The 16065-nt window shown below is 41.0% G+C and overlaps 1 protein-coding gene across 5 annotated transcripts in view; it reads left to right on the forward strand.

Annotated features, from left to right (window-relative positions):
- Window positions 1–16065, forward strand: part of ITPR2 (inositol 1,4,5-trisphosphate receptor type 2) — a 417029-nt gene that overhangs the window by 358986 nt on the left and 41978 nt on the right. For all 5 annotated transcript variants that reach the window (XM_023744345.1, XM_023744344.1, XM_023744346.1 and 2 more), the window contains 2 exons: window positions 5160–5290; window positions 6377–6542. In XM_023744345.1, coding sequence (XP_023600113.1) covers window positions 5160–5290; window positions 6377–6542 — 297 coding nt within the window. The remainder of the gene's footprint in view (window positions 1–5159; window positions 5291–6376; window positions 6543–16065) is intronic.

Below are 16065 nucleotides of genomic sequence, written 5' to 3' on the forward strand. Positions count from 1 at the left end.
TGGCATCGGAACCTCCCACTCCACCTTGGTATGAGGTGACGGAGGTCGGCGTCCCAACTCCCCAAACGACCGTGATCAGACCCCAACCAGAGCGCGGCCTAGGAATGGTCCTGCGTCTGCCCACCCGGAGCCAGGCCTAAGCCACCAGCTCATTATCTCTAAGGTGTCCCAGACTGCGAGAGGGCACAGCGCCGGGTTGAGGGACCCCCCCCCCTGCCGAGTGCACAAATTTTTGTGCACCGGGCCTCTAGTATATATATAAAAGCCTAAGCAACCAAATGACTGAGCGACTGGTCAACCAGTCGCTATTATGTGCACTGACCACCAGGGGACAAACGCTCAATGACAGGATCCGGCTCCCTCCTGTCTGGATCGGGCCTTCGGGGATCAGGCCTGCAAGGATCGGGTGGAAACCGGCTCTCTGACATCCCCTGAGGGGAACCAGATTGTGAGAGGGCGCAGGCCAGGCTGAGGGACCCCTCTAGTTTATTAATAATGATCATTATGATACCTAGAATTTGTTCCATCCTATGTCCCAAACAATGTTCTAAGTTCCTTACATGTAAATATTTAGTTCTTTTCAAATGTCTCCATATTAGAAGTCTGTTTCCACTAATTCTTCCTATTCACATGTAAACAACCATGATCTTTCACTTCTTTTATCACTACTTCTGTTTTCATCATTACCCCCTTGCCATCATTAGCTAGACGAGCCGTGGGCAAACTACGGCCCGTTAGAAATGAATAAAACTAAAAAAAAAAAAAAAAAAAGACCGTACCCTTTTATGTAATGATGTTTACTTTGAATTTATATTAGTTCACACAAACACTCCATCCATGCTTTTGTTCCGGCCCTCCGGTCCAGTTTAAGAACCCATTGTGGCCCTTGAGTCAAAAAGTTTGCCCACCCCTGAGCTAGACCATTTTTCTTACATCTTTTCCTTGCTATCACTAGTTCCCTCTCTCCTCCTAAGTCCTAATTGAACCTTCCAGTTTCCTCTGTTCCTCCTAAGTCCTAATTGAACCTTCCTCTGCAAACTAATAATCTATCATTTCTCTTCCTTTCAGCAACAAATGTTCCTATGAAACACTGGCTGCACTCTCTCCTTCAATTTCTGCATCAACCATCTTCTCTTTCACTATTTGTCATCTTCTTCTTATTACCTACGACCTAATTGGGAAATCCAGCTACCTTTTGTTGATTCTCATTGCCTTTGGCCCTTCTGTAATTTGACATTTTTTGATCCTTTTCCATCTTTATATTATTTTCTTCCTTCATCTGGGATCCTAGTACTCTCCCAGCTTTCTTGTCTTCTCTAGCTTTTTAAAATGTTTTCTCATCTTCTATCTGAGAGTCTTTCCTTATCTTCATCAGAACACCCAATTCCTCCTTCTGAATTAGCTGTTTCTATGACTTAGTGGGACCATTCTTTCTCAAGTCACCTCTGGTTGGAAGCGTCAGTGTGCTATTTAACGCTGTCTTCTCCCTCGTGCCTGGAGTCCTGTCAGCTCCCACTCATTCATTCTTTCCATCCCCTCTGTCATTGCCCTGTTGAGGCTCACAGCACATCATGCCTGAATTATGGCAACTGCCTCCTACGGGGTCTTTCTACCTCTGCTCATTCTCTCCTGTTCAGTTCACCTGCTATATCACCACTAGATTACTTGTCAGAAATCACTGCTTTGAATATGTCCTTCTCTTCCCACAACTCAGGATTTCTACCATGGTCCATCGCTTATCAAATAAAATCCCAAACTCTCTTGAGCTTCACAGAGAGCTCCCAGCTTTATCTTCCACTCTTCTGCATGCTGTGTATTTGCTGTTCATCATAGCAGCGAGTATTTTTTTATTTTTATTTTTTTACCTCTGGGCTCTCTGCTCATGCCATGTGAAATGCTCTACTCCTGTCTTAGTCCATCGAATGAATATTCAAGGCAAACTTGGAGTCTACATTAATCCGAGGGCCTCCCCATGGTATTAAAGGTTCTCTCCCTATTCCAATCTCTTTTCACTGCTTCTGTGGCTTTTATCACATGTTAATTTGTCTTATTACCTAAGCACAGTAAGTCCTCACTCGACATTATCGATAGATTCTTGGAAACGACATAAAGCGAAACCAGTTTTACCATAGGCTAATTGATGTAAACAAGAGTTCAGTTCCTGTGGCATCTCATCATCATTCTAAAGAAACGATGTTGAACAAAATGACATTATTCAAGGACCTGCAATACATGTTTTACCTCATACTGTTTCGCCACCTACATGGTAAACCACCTTGCCCCTGTTGAAAGTTCTCCAGTGGCTCTCCACAGCTTTCTGGACAAAGTTTAAACCCTTCATCTTGGCGTATGAGTGCCTCCTAATCTGATGCCTGCCCACTTCTCTTCTCACGGCTCCCACACTCGTCTGCATCCACCCAAGTCCCATCATTCCAGTCCACTTGCAGTTCCCCAACACCCTGTATGCTTTCATGCCTGTTTTGCCTTTGCTCTTCCCACTTGATCTGCCTGGAATGTTTTTTGCTTCACTGGTTTTACTGGCCAAACATGCCTGTCTTTCAAGATTCCACTCAGGTGCCACCTCCTTCAGGATGCTTGTCCCTGACACCCCAGCCCATGAGAGGCACATCCTTCCTGCCTCTGCAGTACCCTGTGATACTGCACTGCCTTTGCTCGCCTGCTGACCTGCCTTTCCTGGGGGAATGTAAGTTTCCTAGGGGCTGCAACACTTTCATCTTCCCCCCTGTGTTCCTAGCACCTAGCCCAGGGCTGTTGATGTAGTGAAATGAGGCAGGTTTGGCTTGGGGAGGCCAGCTGGTTATGTAGATAGGTCTCCACATGGTGGCATTTACTTAGGTGAATTTGCCATGACTCAGGGCCTGGCTTTCAGCCTGAAGGCCTGGGAACTTGGCTTAACATATTATGAGTGGATCCGTCTCACAAAGATAGAATCTCATTAACCAAGCTCACAGAGCCTACTATGTAAAACCGGCATGCCTGTGCGCTAGTTATTACGGAGCGTGCTAACTGGACTGTTGCTGGCATTAACCTGACCTGGGCATTTCCCCCCTGTTTATGTGCTACACAGAAAGCCAATTCTCTCATTGTGTATTTGCAGCCAATTTATTTTATTTCACAATGACTAATCACATGAGTTGTGCGTGGATTTTCTAGCTCACCTGTTAAAGAACAAACAACCTTATTTCTAAGTTCTTGGGGAGAGATGGTACTCATCAATGAGTCTTTAGTAAACATGTGTGTGACATGGCTGATTGAATAAACAAATTCAGATCCTGCCACTAGATATCAGATTGCTTTGATTAAAAGGCTAACTGTGGCAAAGTAATGTAGAGATCTATTCCATCTGACCTCATTACTAGAAAACCATATTTCTCTTTAAATATTTCTTTAACTCTCTTACACGTTTCTAACTGTTTTTCTCCACATTCTTCCTAGCCATCACATTAGAACCCAGCACCAGGTGTCGGGAACCTAAATGGCACGCTGCAGACTGAGCTCTCTCCCTGCTTTCTCTGCCTACCTTGTCTCTTCTGCTGCTCTGACTGCTGCCACCACAAGCCCTGCCTCTTCCCCATTTCTCCTTCCTCCAAAACCAGTTTTATGTCTTCTGCTTTCTAAGTCAGAAAATTGAATTGCCTTGCGGCTCACCTCTGAGGTAAGTGGTCCAGCGCAGACGCTGCTGAGACCTTTGATGCTGCACTTGGTGCCTGCACATCTCTACCTTCAGCCCTCCTCCCAGAGTGCGTGGTTTAACAAAGAAATAGCTCCGAATCAAGTGAAACAACTGGGATCCCTCATCCCAGTGATGTTATAGTAAAGTCAGTTCACAAGAGGAGAATCAGCCTTTTGTAACAGAATACCCAACGGGTTGTTCATGGATCAGGTAGATGGAATTAGGCGGATTCTTTTTTTTCCTTTGGTGGTGGTGGTTTTTACACTCAGGCCTTGACAGGTGGGCTGTGGCCACAGAGTTCCAAAATTCAGTGCCACTGTGGTTCTTTAACTTTGTAACAAGGAAAATATATTTCTGCTGACTCATCAACATTCGGAAATCCTGATTCCAGTGTCTAATTTATTTATTTTTTTTACTATTTTTAATGACTAGGAGAGTATTACTAAGTTTGGTAACTTTGCCATTTAACAACATAAGACAGGGAATTTTTCTGTCATGTTATATCTTTTTTCTCTCACCCCATTCCTCCCTAAATATTTTCACATACATTTGTATAAAATAAATTGTTCACGTAAATACATTGTGCTTTTTATCCATAGCTCCATGCTGGTCATTAAGAAAGCTTAGACCTTATGCAAATTAATGAAATAACATCTGCCTGAATTTTAAGCACCTAGTACATGTATGCCAATCTCCGTGTAATCAGAGTGTTTTACATTTCTAAAATATAATCCTCTGAAGTGTTTAATCCTTAGACAAACCTCCCATTTTACAGGACAGGCTACTGAGGTTAAGGAACTTGCCCAAGTCCCAGTCCTGGAACTGACTAGAATTTGAAGCCAGGCCTGCTTAGCTTCCTTCTGCACTCTTTTCCCTGCAATACTTTTAGTTCCTGGGTGAGCTGACTGTGTTTTCAGGAGGTCTCAGCACAATCCTCTCCCCACGGCACAACAATGCACAGTGAAGATTAGATTTCTTATAGTTTGTCCTTCTCATGCTGTCATTTTCCACCAATGGAAGGAAAAACTATTTCAGTGGCTTGATCAGTCCGTGTCAGTCATGGGCTGCCACATATAAAATAGATGTTATGTGACTTCAGAAAATTATGTCATGGCACGGTTATGAAAAAAAAAAAATCTTTGGAAGTAGAAAATTGTGTATTTTTAAAATACGAGTTTGGCCTGGCCGGTGTGGCTCAGTTGGTTGAGCATCATCCGTACCCGGAAGGTCACCAGTTCAGATTCTGATCAGGGCACATGCTTGGGTTGTGGGCTTGATCCCCAATAGGGGGCGTGCAGGAGGCAGCCTATCAAAGTTGCTCATCGATGTTCCTATCTCTCTCTCCTTTTCCCTTCCTCTCTCTCTCTCTCAAAAAAAAACACACACCACAATAAAGACATATTTTAAAAACAAACAAACAAAAAGCATGAGTGTGCTGCATTGCTTAATTTGTGTGTTTTTATAGCCGATGAAGAGTATGAAGACGGAATTGAACGGACCTGTGACACTCTCCTGATGTGCATCGTCACCGTCCTGAACCAGGGCCTCAGGAACGGCGGTGGTGTGGGCGACGTGCTGAGAAGGCCATCGAAAGATGTGAGCAGGAGGAAACGTATAATTCTCAAGGAGCACATAATCACTTTTTAAAACTCTCTTAACAACATTTACAATATATATGTTTTTTTTGTTTTCAGGGTACTATCTTGTGTCGTTTGCTTAATAAGTATAATGGTAGCCATTAAAACCAGTTAATTGTATGCTAGGATTACATAGACATCACTAATGTCCTAAAACCCTATACTGTTGGCGGGGTTAGGAACTTTTTCCAAGTTTGAACTGTGTATTGTGTTACAGCAACAAAATCATGGTTATGGATGTTATAGAGGAGTTGAGTGTTACGTAAGTAACAGAAACTAGACTGCCTTTTGTCTATCAGGTTTCTCAGGCATGAAGATTTACTCTTTGCCTCTGAATACGAGTAGCCTTTATTATTTATCCAGGATGAACATAACATTTAAACAAATTCTAACAAGATTTCATATCTTAAAGTGGCAAGGCTGAAAAATTTCTCATTGGCTGCAAACACCAGGCTGGGAGCTTGAAAAAAAATCTCAGTTCTCCAGCAGGCTAGCTGTATTATGTGGTCAGTTCATCTACTGTCTCCTCTTCTATGACCTAGCTGGATTACATGACCTCCGATGTGTACTTTAATACTGTTCATCAAGTAGAAATAGCTTGAGCTGTATGTACTTGACCCTGTATGTAAGGCCAAGAACAAAACCTATTCCAGAACTTGACAAATCATTAGGTCCTCCTCAACTCCTTAATCTCTTGACTTTTGGAATCGATATTTGTATATCTTTTGTGCAACTTGTGGGATGCCATCTACTGCACCAAAATGCATTTAGCGTGATGACTTAATAAAAAGCAAGTCTCTCCATGGGGGTGGTGTAAGTCCCAGGGAATGGAAGGGGGTTCTGGGAAGAGGCTGTGAAGCTTTTCTCGTTATATTTAAAGAAAATGAAGGTAGAAAGTGGGTCTTATTTTTCCAACTTGGAATATTGTTTATATTAATTTAGAAATATTTATTGAATATATTCCCTTTGTTAGACAATATACTCAATCACCATGCATTGAAAATGTGTATGCATATATATTTTTTATTTTACATTTTTATTTCAGGAGCCCTTGTTTGCTGCCCGAGTGGTATATGACCTTCTTTTCTATTTCATTGTCATCATTATTGTTCTTAACTTGATTTTTGGTGTCATCATTGATACTTTTGCTGATCTCAGAAGTGAGAAACAGAAAAAAGAAGAAATCCTAAAGACAACCTGCTTCATCTGTGGTAAGTGTTCTCAAGATACTAAAATAATAGGTGACACTGCCCAGGAGGGGCTAGAATGGTGTTTACTTGCCATGCTTTGGGGAAAATTATTTCAAAATGGAAGCAGATTATGTAACTGAGCATTGGACTGGGGTTCTCTGTTCCATAAATAGATAGAATAATTACATCCCAAAGCTATCTTGTCATTATTTCTGCAATTTCTATGATTTTCTGACTATGGAATATGTTGCAAAATGCCAAAAGGTTCCATCAACTGGTAAACAGATTTTTCATCACAGTAACATATTGATTAAATAACAGAATGATTTTTTATTTTGTTAGGTTATGAGTTCACAGATGATTTTTTCCAGTAACTTGAACTTTTACTCACTGACACTTTTCATTTCTGTACTTTGTTGCTGTATCTGTTTTCTCCCTCTCTCTCTCTCTCTCTCTCTCTCTCACATACACACACACACACACACACACACACACACACACACACTGTCCTCCCTTCTCCCATCATTATCTCTCTCAGGTCCAACCTTTTCTTTGTCCTCATCATCCCCTTTGGCTCTACCCTCTTCTCCATATACTGCAGCTTTCTGGCTTTAGTTTTCTCTGTAGCTGGCCTAGTTATCCTAGAATCCTTTCCAATCCTGGAATAATCCCCAGCTCCAGATTACACTCGCCATCTATTCTTCCTTGTTGGGCTGAAGAATCTTTTGATAAAAGTCACAAAACAAGCATAAGAGCTTCACTACAACATTTTCCTATATAACTTAAATGGGACCCTCAGTAAATCCCATTCCCTTTTTGGTTTGCCTTTTGTCAACTGTCTCATTCCCCTCAGTGGCTCTTCCACACCTTTCCAACATTGCTCCACCAGTTGGAGGCGTATCAAGTCGTAACCTATAATAATGAGCTACATTCTAAGGGAACAAAAAAGTAAACATGTTCTTCTATTGTGGAATTCAAACACAATGAATATCATTTCTGTGTCATGTGTTAAGGGAAATGATCGAATTCACAGGTTGCTGTATCTCGTCAGGTTGAGGTAGGGGGCAGGCAAGAGTCAGAAAAGGCTTCTTAGAAGAGATGGTGCCAGAGCTAATGGTAAAAGATGGAAGGGAGATAGTCATATCAAGTAGCAGTAGAGTGGCTGGTGTAAGGAAAGGCATGGAGGGAAGAAAAATATGATGATAATTTTCAGTTACGATAAGAAGCTCAGGGTTGCTGGAGCTTACATTTCTGAGTAGTGCATGCCAAGAGAGGAGGTTGGCCAGGTCATATGTGGCCTTTTATGTTAAAAAGCATGGTCTTGATCCTATAGGCTTGTAGAGGATGATCAATCATTAAAGAATGTTAAGTAGAGGAAGACAGGGTTTTATTTTTGTTTTGGAGCTCTGTGGCAGGAGTGGGAGGTTGTTCCTCAGGGGACAATACTGGAGACAGAGTAACCAGGGATGAGGTTATTGCCGTAGTCCAAGTGAAAGGTAATGAAACCTTGATTCAGGAAACAGTCGTGGCAGCATTAAGGGTTGAGGAAAGAATCAAGAAATATTTAGGAGAGCTTCACCAGTGTGGCTCAGTGGTTGACCCATGAACCAGGAGGTCATGGTTTGATTCCCAGTCAGGGCACATGCCTGGCACGTGGGCTCAATCCCCAGTATAGGGTGTGCATGAGGCAGCCAGTCGATGATTCTCTCGCATCATTGATGTTTCTGTGTCTCTCTCCCTCTCCCTTCCTCTCTCTGAAATCAATAAAAACATATTTTTTTAAAAAGAAAGAAATATTTAGGAGATATTAAATCTCAATGATTTGGAAAGAATATGAAAGAGCTGGGGTAGCTGGGTAGATGGTAGTATCAACAGCTGAGTTTGAGACTAGAGAAGAAAAAGTTTTAGGTAGGAATATACTGAATTTAGCTGGAAATGCTGGAAATGAGGTATGCACTAAACACCCCAGTCAGGTGCATTCAGCACAGAGATCCACATATGAGTTCAGACTCAGAGAATGTCTGCCATGGAGACCGTAATTGGGGAATCCTCAGCCTGCATATGATAGGAAAACCTGGAGTATAGAGAAAGACTTCGTGAGTGAGTGAGAAAAGAAGATGGAGTCCAAGTGGGAAAGCTCACCACTGAAAAGTTAAAAGAGAAAGAGATCACATAATAGTCATCAAGTCCAAGTGATGTGAGGAGAACCAAGGGTGTATGGCATGTTGAAACAAGGGGAGAAAATAGTTTGGGAAGAGATTGATTATTGATTATCAAAGCAGAGAAAGTCAATAACATATGAACTGAAGTAGGGCCTTTGGGTTTCTCATTTAGAAGGTTTTGGTGGCTTTAGATAGAGTAGTTTCCACAAGAGTGAGGACAGGTACCAGATTCCACAAAGATGGGGGAGGGACTTGCTGGAAGGAAATTGTCTAGATTAGGTGGTAGGAAGCAAGATTGAGATGGAGCCAAGGAAGATGCCATACAATAATTTTGGGATTTCGGGACGTGAACCACTGTATTGAAGGGTGAGTTCCAAAGAGAAGAAAGATCCTGCCCTTGAAAATCTCTGTGTTTCATGGTCTTGCTTTCACACTGCTTCCTCTAAGCCCTTTTCTTTATGATCATAATAACTATTATGTCAGTGCATTACCTCCAAAAAATGGTGGGTTTTTTTTTTTAAGAATGTTATCAGTAGGGTGTGAGCCTCATTCTAAGACATGATCCTGTTTCCCATATTCTAAAAGCAAAAAACATGAACAATATAATAAGGCCATCACTGAACCACCATTCCTGCTCTTCTGAGGTTTCCCTTCACTGTCACAATTCTCTTTGGCTTTTCATAGTTTTTTTTAAAAATATATTTTATTGATTTTTTACAGAGAGGAAGGGAGAGAGATAGAGAGTTAGAAACATCGATCAGCCGCTGGGACCTTTCAGTCCGCAGGCCGACGCTCTATCCACTGAGCCAAACCGGTTTTGGCATGGCTTTTCATAGTTATTAAAAAGCAAGCCTATAACCTATAAATTCCTTAAAACCTTCATTACCAAATTGAAATGTTTTTCTCAAAGCTCATCATTAATTTCCTGCTGACCTTTCCTTCTACCTTGAATTGTACATTCTCCGGTTTCATCACAAGGTCCTATTTTTCCTCCAAATTCCTAGATAAGAGGTTCTGATTTTATCATTGACTCCTTGTCTCTTCTCTCTGCCCTCCTCTTTAACATCACTTTATTGCCAAATATGACACCACAGCTCCAAGCGCTCTCCAGGCTTCTGTCCTTTGTCTTCAGTTGTTGACTGACATTTAGTAGGGTATGACTTCTAGCAGCCAACTTGACTGTGTTTAAAAACCAGTGCATCATGGCTTTCCATCTCCTCCCTCCAATCCAGCAACTTATCCTGACTTCCATATTGCCATGCATGACCTCCCATCAGTTATCTGGATTGGGAACGTCTCCATAATTTTTAGTATCTGCTCTTTGCTCTTCCAGGTGCACTAACATATTCCCATAGCCACACCTTGGTTTTTTTAGGCTCACCCTAGCTCACCCGCAATGGCCTGCTCAGCTCTGCCAGACTAATTTTTCCCCTTTGAATTCATCATTTCCGAACTCAGAGAGCTATTAAGAGCATTGCATTCTGTAACTCTAAAACTCTAATTTTCCTGCCATGTAAGATGCCCCACAATTGGGCCCCTTCTTTCTATGCTTACCTTATCACCCAGTGTTCTTATTTATAGCTCAAGTTATAGTCCAACTGTATTACTCATCTTTAACTCTCCATGTGGTCTCAGTTATGGTGTTTCTCCAATTTCTAGAATGTCCAAGCTCCTAAGCTTTTGAACTCCTGCCCTCATTCTTAGGCCCAGGTCTAATGCCATTATTCTATGAAGCCTTCTCTGATCTCACTAACCAGAATCAAACATGTCTGTTCCTAAATCCCTCATATCACCCTTAGCTATATGATTCTGTACATATTCTTGTTACCTTATCTTCTATGTTGGATGCTATTCATTATTATTCTACTAGAGGCATGGTGCATGACATTTATGCACTGTGGGGGGGAGGGTCCCTTAGCCCAGCCTGCGCCCTCTCGCAGTCTGGGACCCCTGGGGAATGTCCAACTGCCAGCTTAGGCCTGCTCCCTGTGGGACAGTCGGACATCCCCCGAGGGGTCCTTAGCACTACTGTGAAGGCGGGAGAGGCTCCCACACCACCGCTGCACTTGCCAGCCTTGAGCCCAGCTTCTGGCTGAGCAGTGCTCCCCCTGTGGGAGCGCACTGACCACCAGGGGGCAGCTCCTGCGTTCAGTATCTGCCCCCTGGTGGTCAGCATGGATCATAGCAACTGGTCATTTGCTGTTTGGTCGATTTGCATATTAGGGTTTTATTATATAGGATTATAGAAGATGCATGAACTTTATAGACATGTCCTGGCTAGATATTGGCCAAGGTTTCTTTCACCTTGAACTATTGTTTCCTTATCTGGAAAATGGTAATATAATGCCACATTTGGGGGTTTGGTGAGTTTAATTGAGATCTGTTTATCAGGAGTCCTAGCTCAATGCTTAGCTGAGATTAAGCACTCAATACATGTTAATTTCTCTTGTTTAAGAGCTCCAGACCTATGTCCTATCCATTTTTATGCTTCCATAGCATGTATTGGGGATCATTCATAAATATTTTCTTAATGAATGACTATCCAGTTATTCAGCTCCAAATTAACATTGTCTTTATGCCAATGTGCCTTAAAACCTATAAAAGAAAGTTAAAACAAGTAAGTACTAAAAAACTATATAATGTAGGCAAAAATATCTAGGTGCACTAATTCCGAGTTATTCCAGTATTTGTCACATGCGGGGTATGGTCTCTGGCGTACACATGCCTGAGGGGATGCAGAGAAACCAGGAGGCACAGGGGATGTTGATACGTGGTTCATGTCTCAGAAGCCTCATGTTTATGCAAAAATTTGAGTGGCCACTTAGGTAATTTAACCTAAGAGTAAATTTAAATTGTATTTTTATATTCGTACAAATAAAATGTTGTAAAGTAGAATGAATTTAGTGTGAACATTTAAAATAGAAACATTTTTAAATATTAAAAAGTGGTGCCCAGCACTTTTTAGCTGCTAATCCCTGTAGCTTAAGGTTCTCTACTCTCTGCCCTGAAAGGACCTTCAGTTCAGCACAAAACATGTGATCGGTGTTATGATAACATGTATCCAGATATGCATTCATTCCTGGAGTTGCTTACCACATATAAGATTTAATATATACCATATACATTATATGAACTTAATTACCAGGATGATTTAAACATTTGGGATATCTGGGGGCTGTGCTAGTAGCCTATAACATAGTTGTGATTAATCTACAAATGGTTCTGGGGAGAGCTGGGTGTTAAGTTGTGATCCAAAGAGGGCTAGTGTATAAGTAGCAGAAGAGAGAATCTCCGCAGTGGGAGAGAATTGGCTTCAGGAGTGTGCCTAGCGACACCCGTAGCAGCAACAGAGGAGGTAGATATTGTGGCAGGCGATGAGAGCAGATGGGACTTTTCTAGCCTTGAAGGCAATGACCAGATGTTTGAGAGTTATGACTCAGAAAACAATTACTAGTGATCCAAAAGGCGGTCATGATAGGGTGATAATTAGCAGATGACAGAGCTGAAGCAGTAAACATAGAAAACAAATTGGCTCTGGTGTCTGCGATAATGATTAATTTTGAATTACTAGAGGCTGAAAATTCAGTGGAAAGGAGATGTCGACAGAGCAGGTGTGACAAAATAACCAACTGGAGAAAGGATTTGTTGATGTCAGAATTCCTATCATAAGGATAGCCAGGTTCCTAGAATTAAAGATCGTTCTAGATGATTTACTAGGAGATAAAGGCTATCTTATGAGAGAGGGGCCGCTTATGTTTCTCTCTTAGTATGTTAGGCCCTTATTATCTATATAAAGTCATTCACTCACTTATTTGTTCAATAATTACTTATTGAGCATCTACTTTGTGCCAGGCTATTGCAGTGAACAAAAATAGATAAAAAGCACCGCCATTATGGAGGTTACTTTCCAATGTATGTAGAAGGTCAAATGATGACAAGGGCTGTGGAGAAAAACAAAACAGAAGATGAATTGGGATGCCTGGGTGATAGGTGGCTGTGTGCCCTTACTTTAGTCATACTGTGTGGGAAACACAGCGTAAATATAGTCTTATTTTTCCTGAAAAGCTAGTATTGAGCACATGAAGCTCCTCTTATGCTTCCTTTCTTTCTACCTTGGTCATCTCATCCAATACCCTGGCTTTCATTGTTCATCTTATGTCATTTACCCTTGGATTCGTATATTTACAAAAGAACTCTGTTTCGAAGCTCCAGCCTCCTACCTAACACTCTAGTTTGGTTGTTCTACAGGCATCTTAAACTGAGCACATCCCAAATCAAATGTATCCTCCCTCCAAAATCTCTTTTTTTTCTCTTGCTTTAGTGATATTACCTTCAACTCAGTTAAGTCAGGGAATTCAGAGCCGTTCTTAATTCCTCAGAAATGTATACCTCTAATTGCATGTCATGCCCTCTTAAGTTTTTGTTCCAAGTTCCTCTCCAGTCTCTATGGGTTTATTCAATTACTCTGTCAACTTTAGTTGAATGCCTACTGTTTACCAGCTGCTAATGCCAGATTCTGGTAATACAAAAAATACATCAGACAATAAGGTCATAGAGGCTGAGATAGAAATCGACACATTTTCATAGCAAAGTATTGTGAGCACAGAGAGGATCAACTAATTGGCTATGTCTGTGGGAGTCAGATGGTGGCAGTGCTTGAGCGAATCTTGAAGAAGGAATACCTGGAAGGCAGGAAAGAGACTAGATGGAGGCATTGAGTTTTCAGAGGATTTAGTATGTTTGGAGAATGGTGATAAAGTCAGCGTGATTACAAGAAGTGGATTGTCAGAGCATGAGTCTGAAGATCACTTCAAATCCCTTGGTTGACAGAGATTTCATGAACAGAGGTGAATAAAAAGGTCTAAAGAAACAAATTTTTAATGAGTTGAGTTTGACATGCTCGTAAGCTATCCAGAAGGATCTTTATCCATGAGGCCGCTGGAAATAGAAAGTGAAGTTGAGAAGAAAGGTCAGTACTGGGGATAAAGATTGAGAAATCATCAGCATGATGATGGTTGGAACCATGGGAACGGACAACAAAGCTTAGTGAGCAAGAACCAATGAAGATGAAAGATAACCAGTCCCCCTCTTTTTATTTCCCCTCCACTGCCCTGGTCCCTGGCCTCTACCCTCAGCCTCTTCTCCCACGGTCTTCCTCTAAATCCTGCCACAGGAAGTTACTGAAAGCCCAGCTCTGAATGTGCTCGCCTCCACGCAAAGCCTTCAGAATGAAGTGCAGGCTCCTTAGCTTTGTGCTTAGAGCTCATTATGGTTTGTGCCAAACGTACCATTTCATCTTCATTTCCCAATGTTCCCTTCTAACCACACCGGAGGGATTGACGCTCCCCCAAACAGGTCCTCTACTTTCATCTCTAGCTTTGCCATGCCATTTCCTCTGCCCAGATGGCAAGAGAACCTGGCTTTGGCATCAGAAATATTTTTATTTAAATACTGGCTGACTTTTCCACTAACCAAGGTGTTGACTTGAGCAATTAATTGAATCCCTCTGAATCTATTTCCTCACATGCTAAAAGGTCAGATTGGATTATTGGAATTCTAATAGCATATTTAGACATCTTTATAGTTGTCAGCATAAATATGTGCTAAATAAAAATTAAATATCTTTTATTACCATTCCACTTGCCATAATCATGTTTCAAGGCCAGACATTCAAAGCTTTACACCTCTTCAAAACCATTTAAAATATATCTAGTGAGAATTCATTTTGCCTTTCTCTATGCTTTGTTGGCAATTTATACCACTTCAGAATGTCTGTTGTGTTTCCTCTACCACATTATGGATTAATTGATAGTAAACACATTATTTTTATAGCCCTATGTGCCTTGCAGCAGGTAGATAATTGTTTAAATTGAATACTGAGAAAGTCTACTTCAACATTTCTCTTTTTGGAGTAACATCTCTGTTGAAGTATAATTTATATACCTTACAACTCATTTGTGTATACAATTCAGTGGTTTTTGTATATTCAGAGTTAGGCATCTATCATCATAATCAATTTTAGAATTTTTTTCATTGTCCCCAAAAGAAACGTCATACCCTTTAGCTTCATCATTCTCCCTCCCCCAATCTTTCATCCTCCTCAGCCCAAGGCAATCATTGATCTACCATCTGCCTCTATAGATTTTCCTATTCTGGACATTTCATATAAATAGAATCACAGAATATATGGTGTTCTGTGACTTGCTTCTTTCACTAAGTATGATGTTAACGGTTCATGTTGTAACATGCATCAGTACTTTATATTAATGCAGAAAAATATTTATTGAATGGATATTTTGTTTATCCTTTCATCAGATGATAAACATTTGGAATTGTTTCTACTTTTTTTGGCAATTATGAATAAGCAATCAAATGCTCTACCCCTGAGCCACTGAGCTGTACCCCCTATGGATAATGCTGCTATGAACAATTTATGTCCAAGCTTTTGTGTGGACATATGTTTTTATTTCTCGTGTGTGTGTGTGTAAGTGGAGTTGCTGGGTCATATGGTAACTTTATGTTTAATTTTTGAGAAACTGCCAAACTGTGTTTTAAAATAGCTGTGCTATTTTACATTCCCACCTGCAGTGTATGAGGATTCTAATTTATACACATCATCACCAACACTTGTTATTATCTGTTTTTTATTATAACCAACCTAGTGGGACAATATTTTATTAGTGAAATATTCTTAAGTCATCGAATAAACATTTAGTGGCAACTATGTGCCAGGTACCATTCTAAGCTATTGGGACCATTGGTGAAGAACAGAGACAGATGTATCTGCCCATGGACATGCAATAAATGATAAACATAATAAGTTCCTGGATAAAATGACATTTCTTCTATGCTGATTAGCAGACAGGATTTTTCCTGCACAATCATTTTTACCTCTTTACCTTTTTCTTGTGGTCCAGTTTGATTGAACAACATTAATATGGCTATATTCCATCTGTTAGGAGGTGAGAAGCACTATAGAAAAAAAAAGAGTGATTGAGAATGTCCCCAAAAGGGAAGGGAAGGTGATAGGATTAAATAGGGTGATTAAGTTGAACCACATTGAGACGGTGAGAGTTGAGCAAAAACTAGAAGGTGAGTGAGTTGGTCAAAGAGCTACCAGAGAGAAGAGTGTTGTGGGAAGAGGAAATGACAAGTTCAAAGGCCCTAAAGTGGGAGTCTGTATGCAAGGAACAGCAAGGAGGCCAGGGTAGCTGGATAAAAGTTAGCAAGGGAGAGGATAGTAGGAGATGAGGTTAGAGAAGCTATATGGCCACATCACTTAAGGTTTAGTAAATAGATATCATATGGGACATATGGAATGAATAGTCATACAAAGGCAATTATTCATTGTTTATCTGAGATTCAGATGTAATCAGGCATCT

This window comes from Myotis lucifugus, unplaced genomic scaffold (assembly GCF_000147115.1).
Source record: "Myotis lucifugus unplaced genomic scaffold, Myoluc2.0 scaffold_451, whole genome shotgun sequence".
Taxonomy (NCBI): Eukaryota; Metazoa; Chordata; class Mammalia; order Chiroptera; family Vespertilionidae; genus Myotis; species Myotis lucifugus.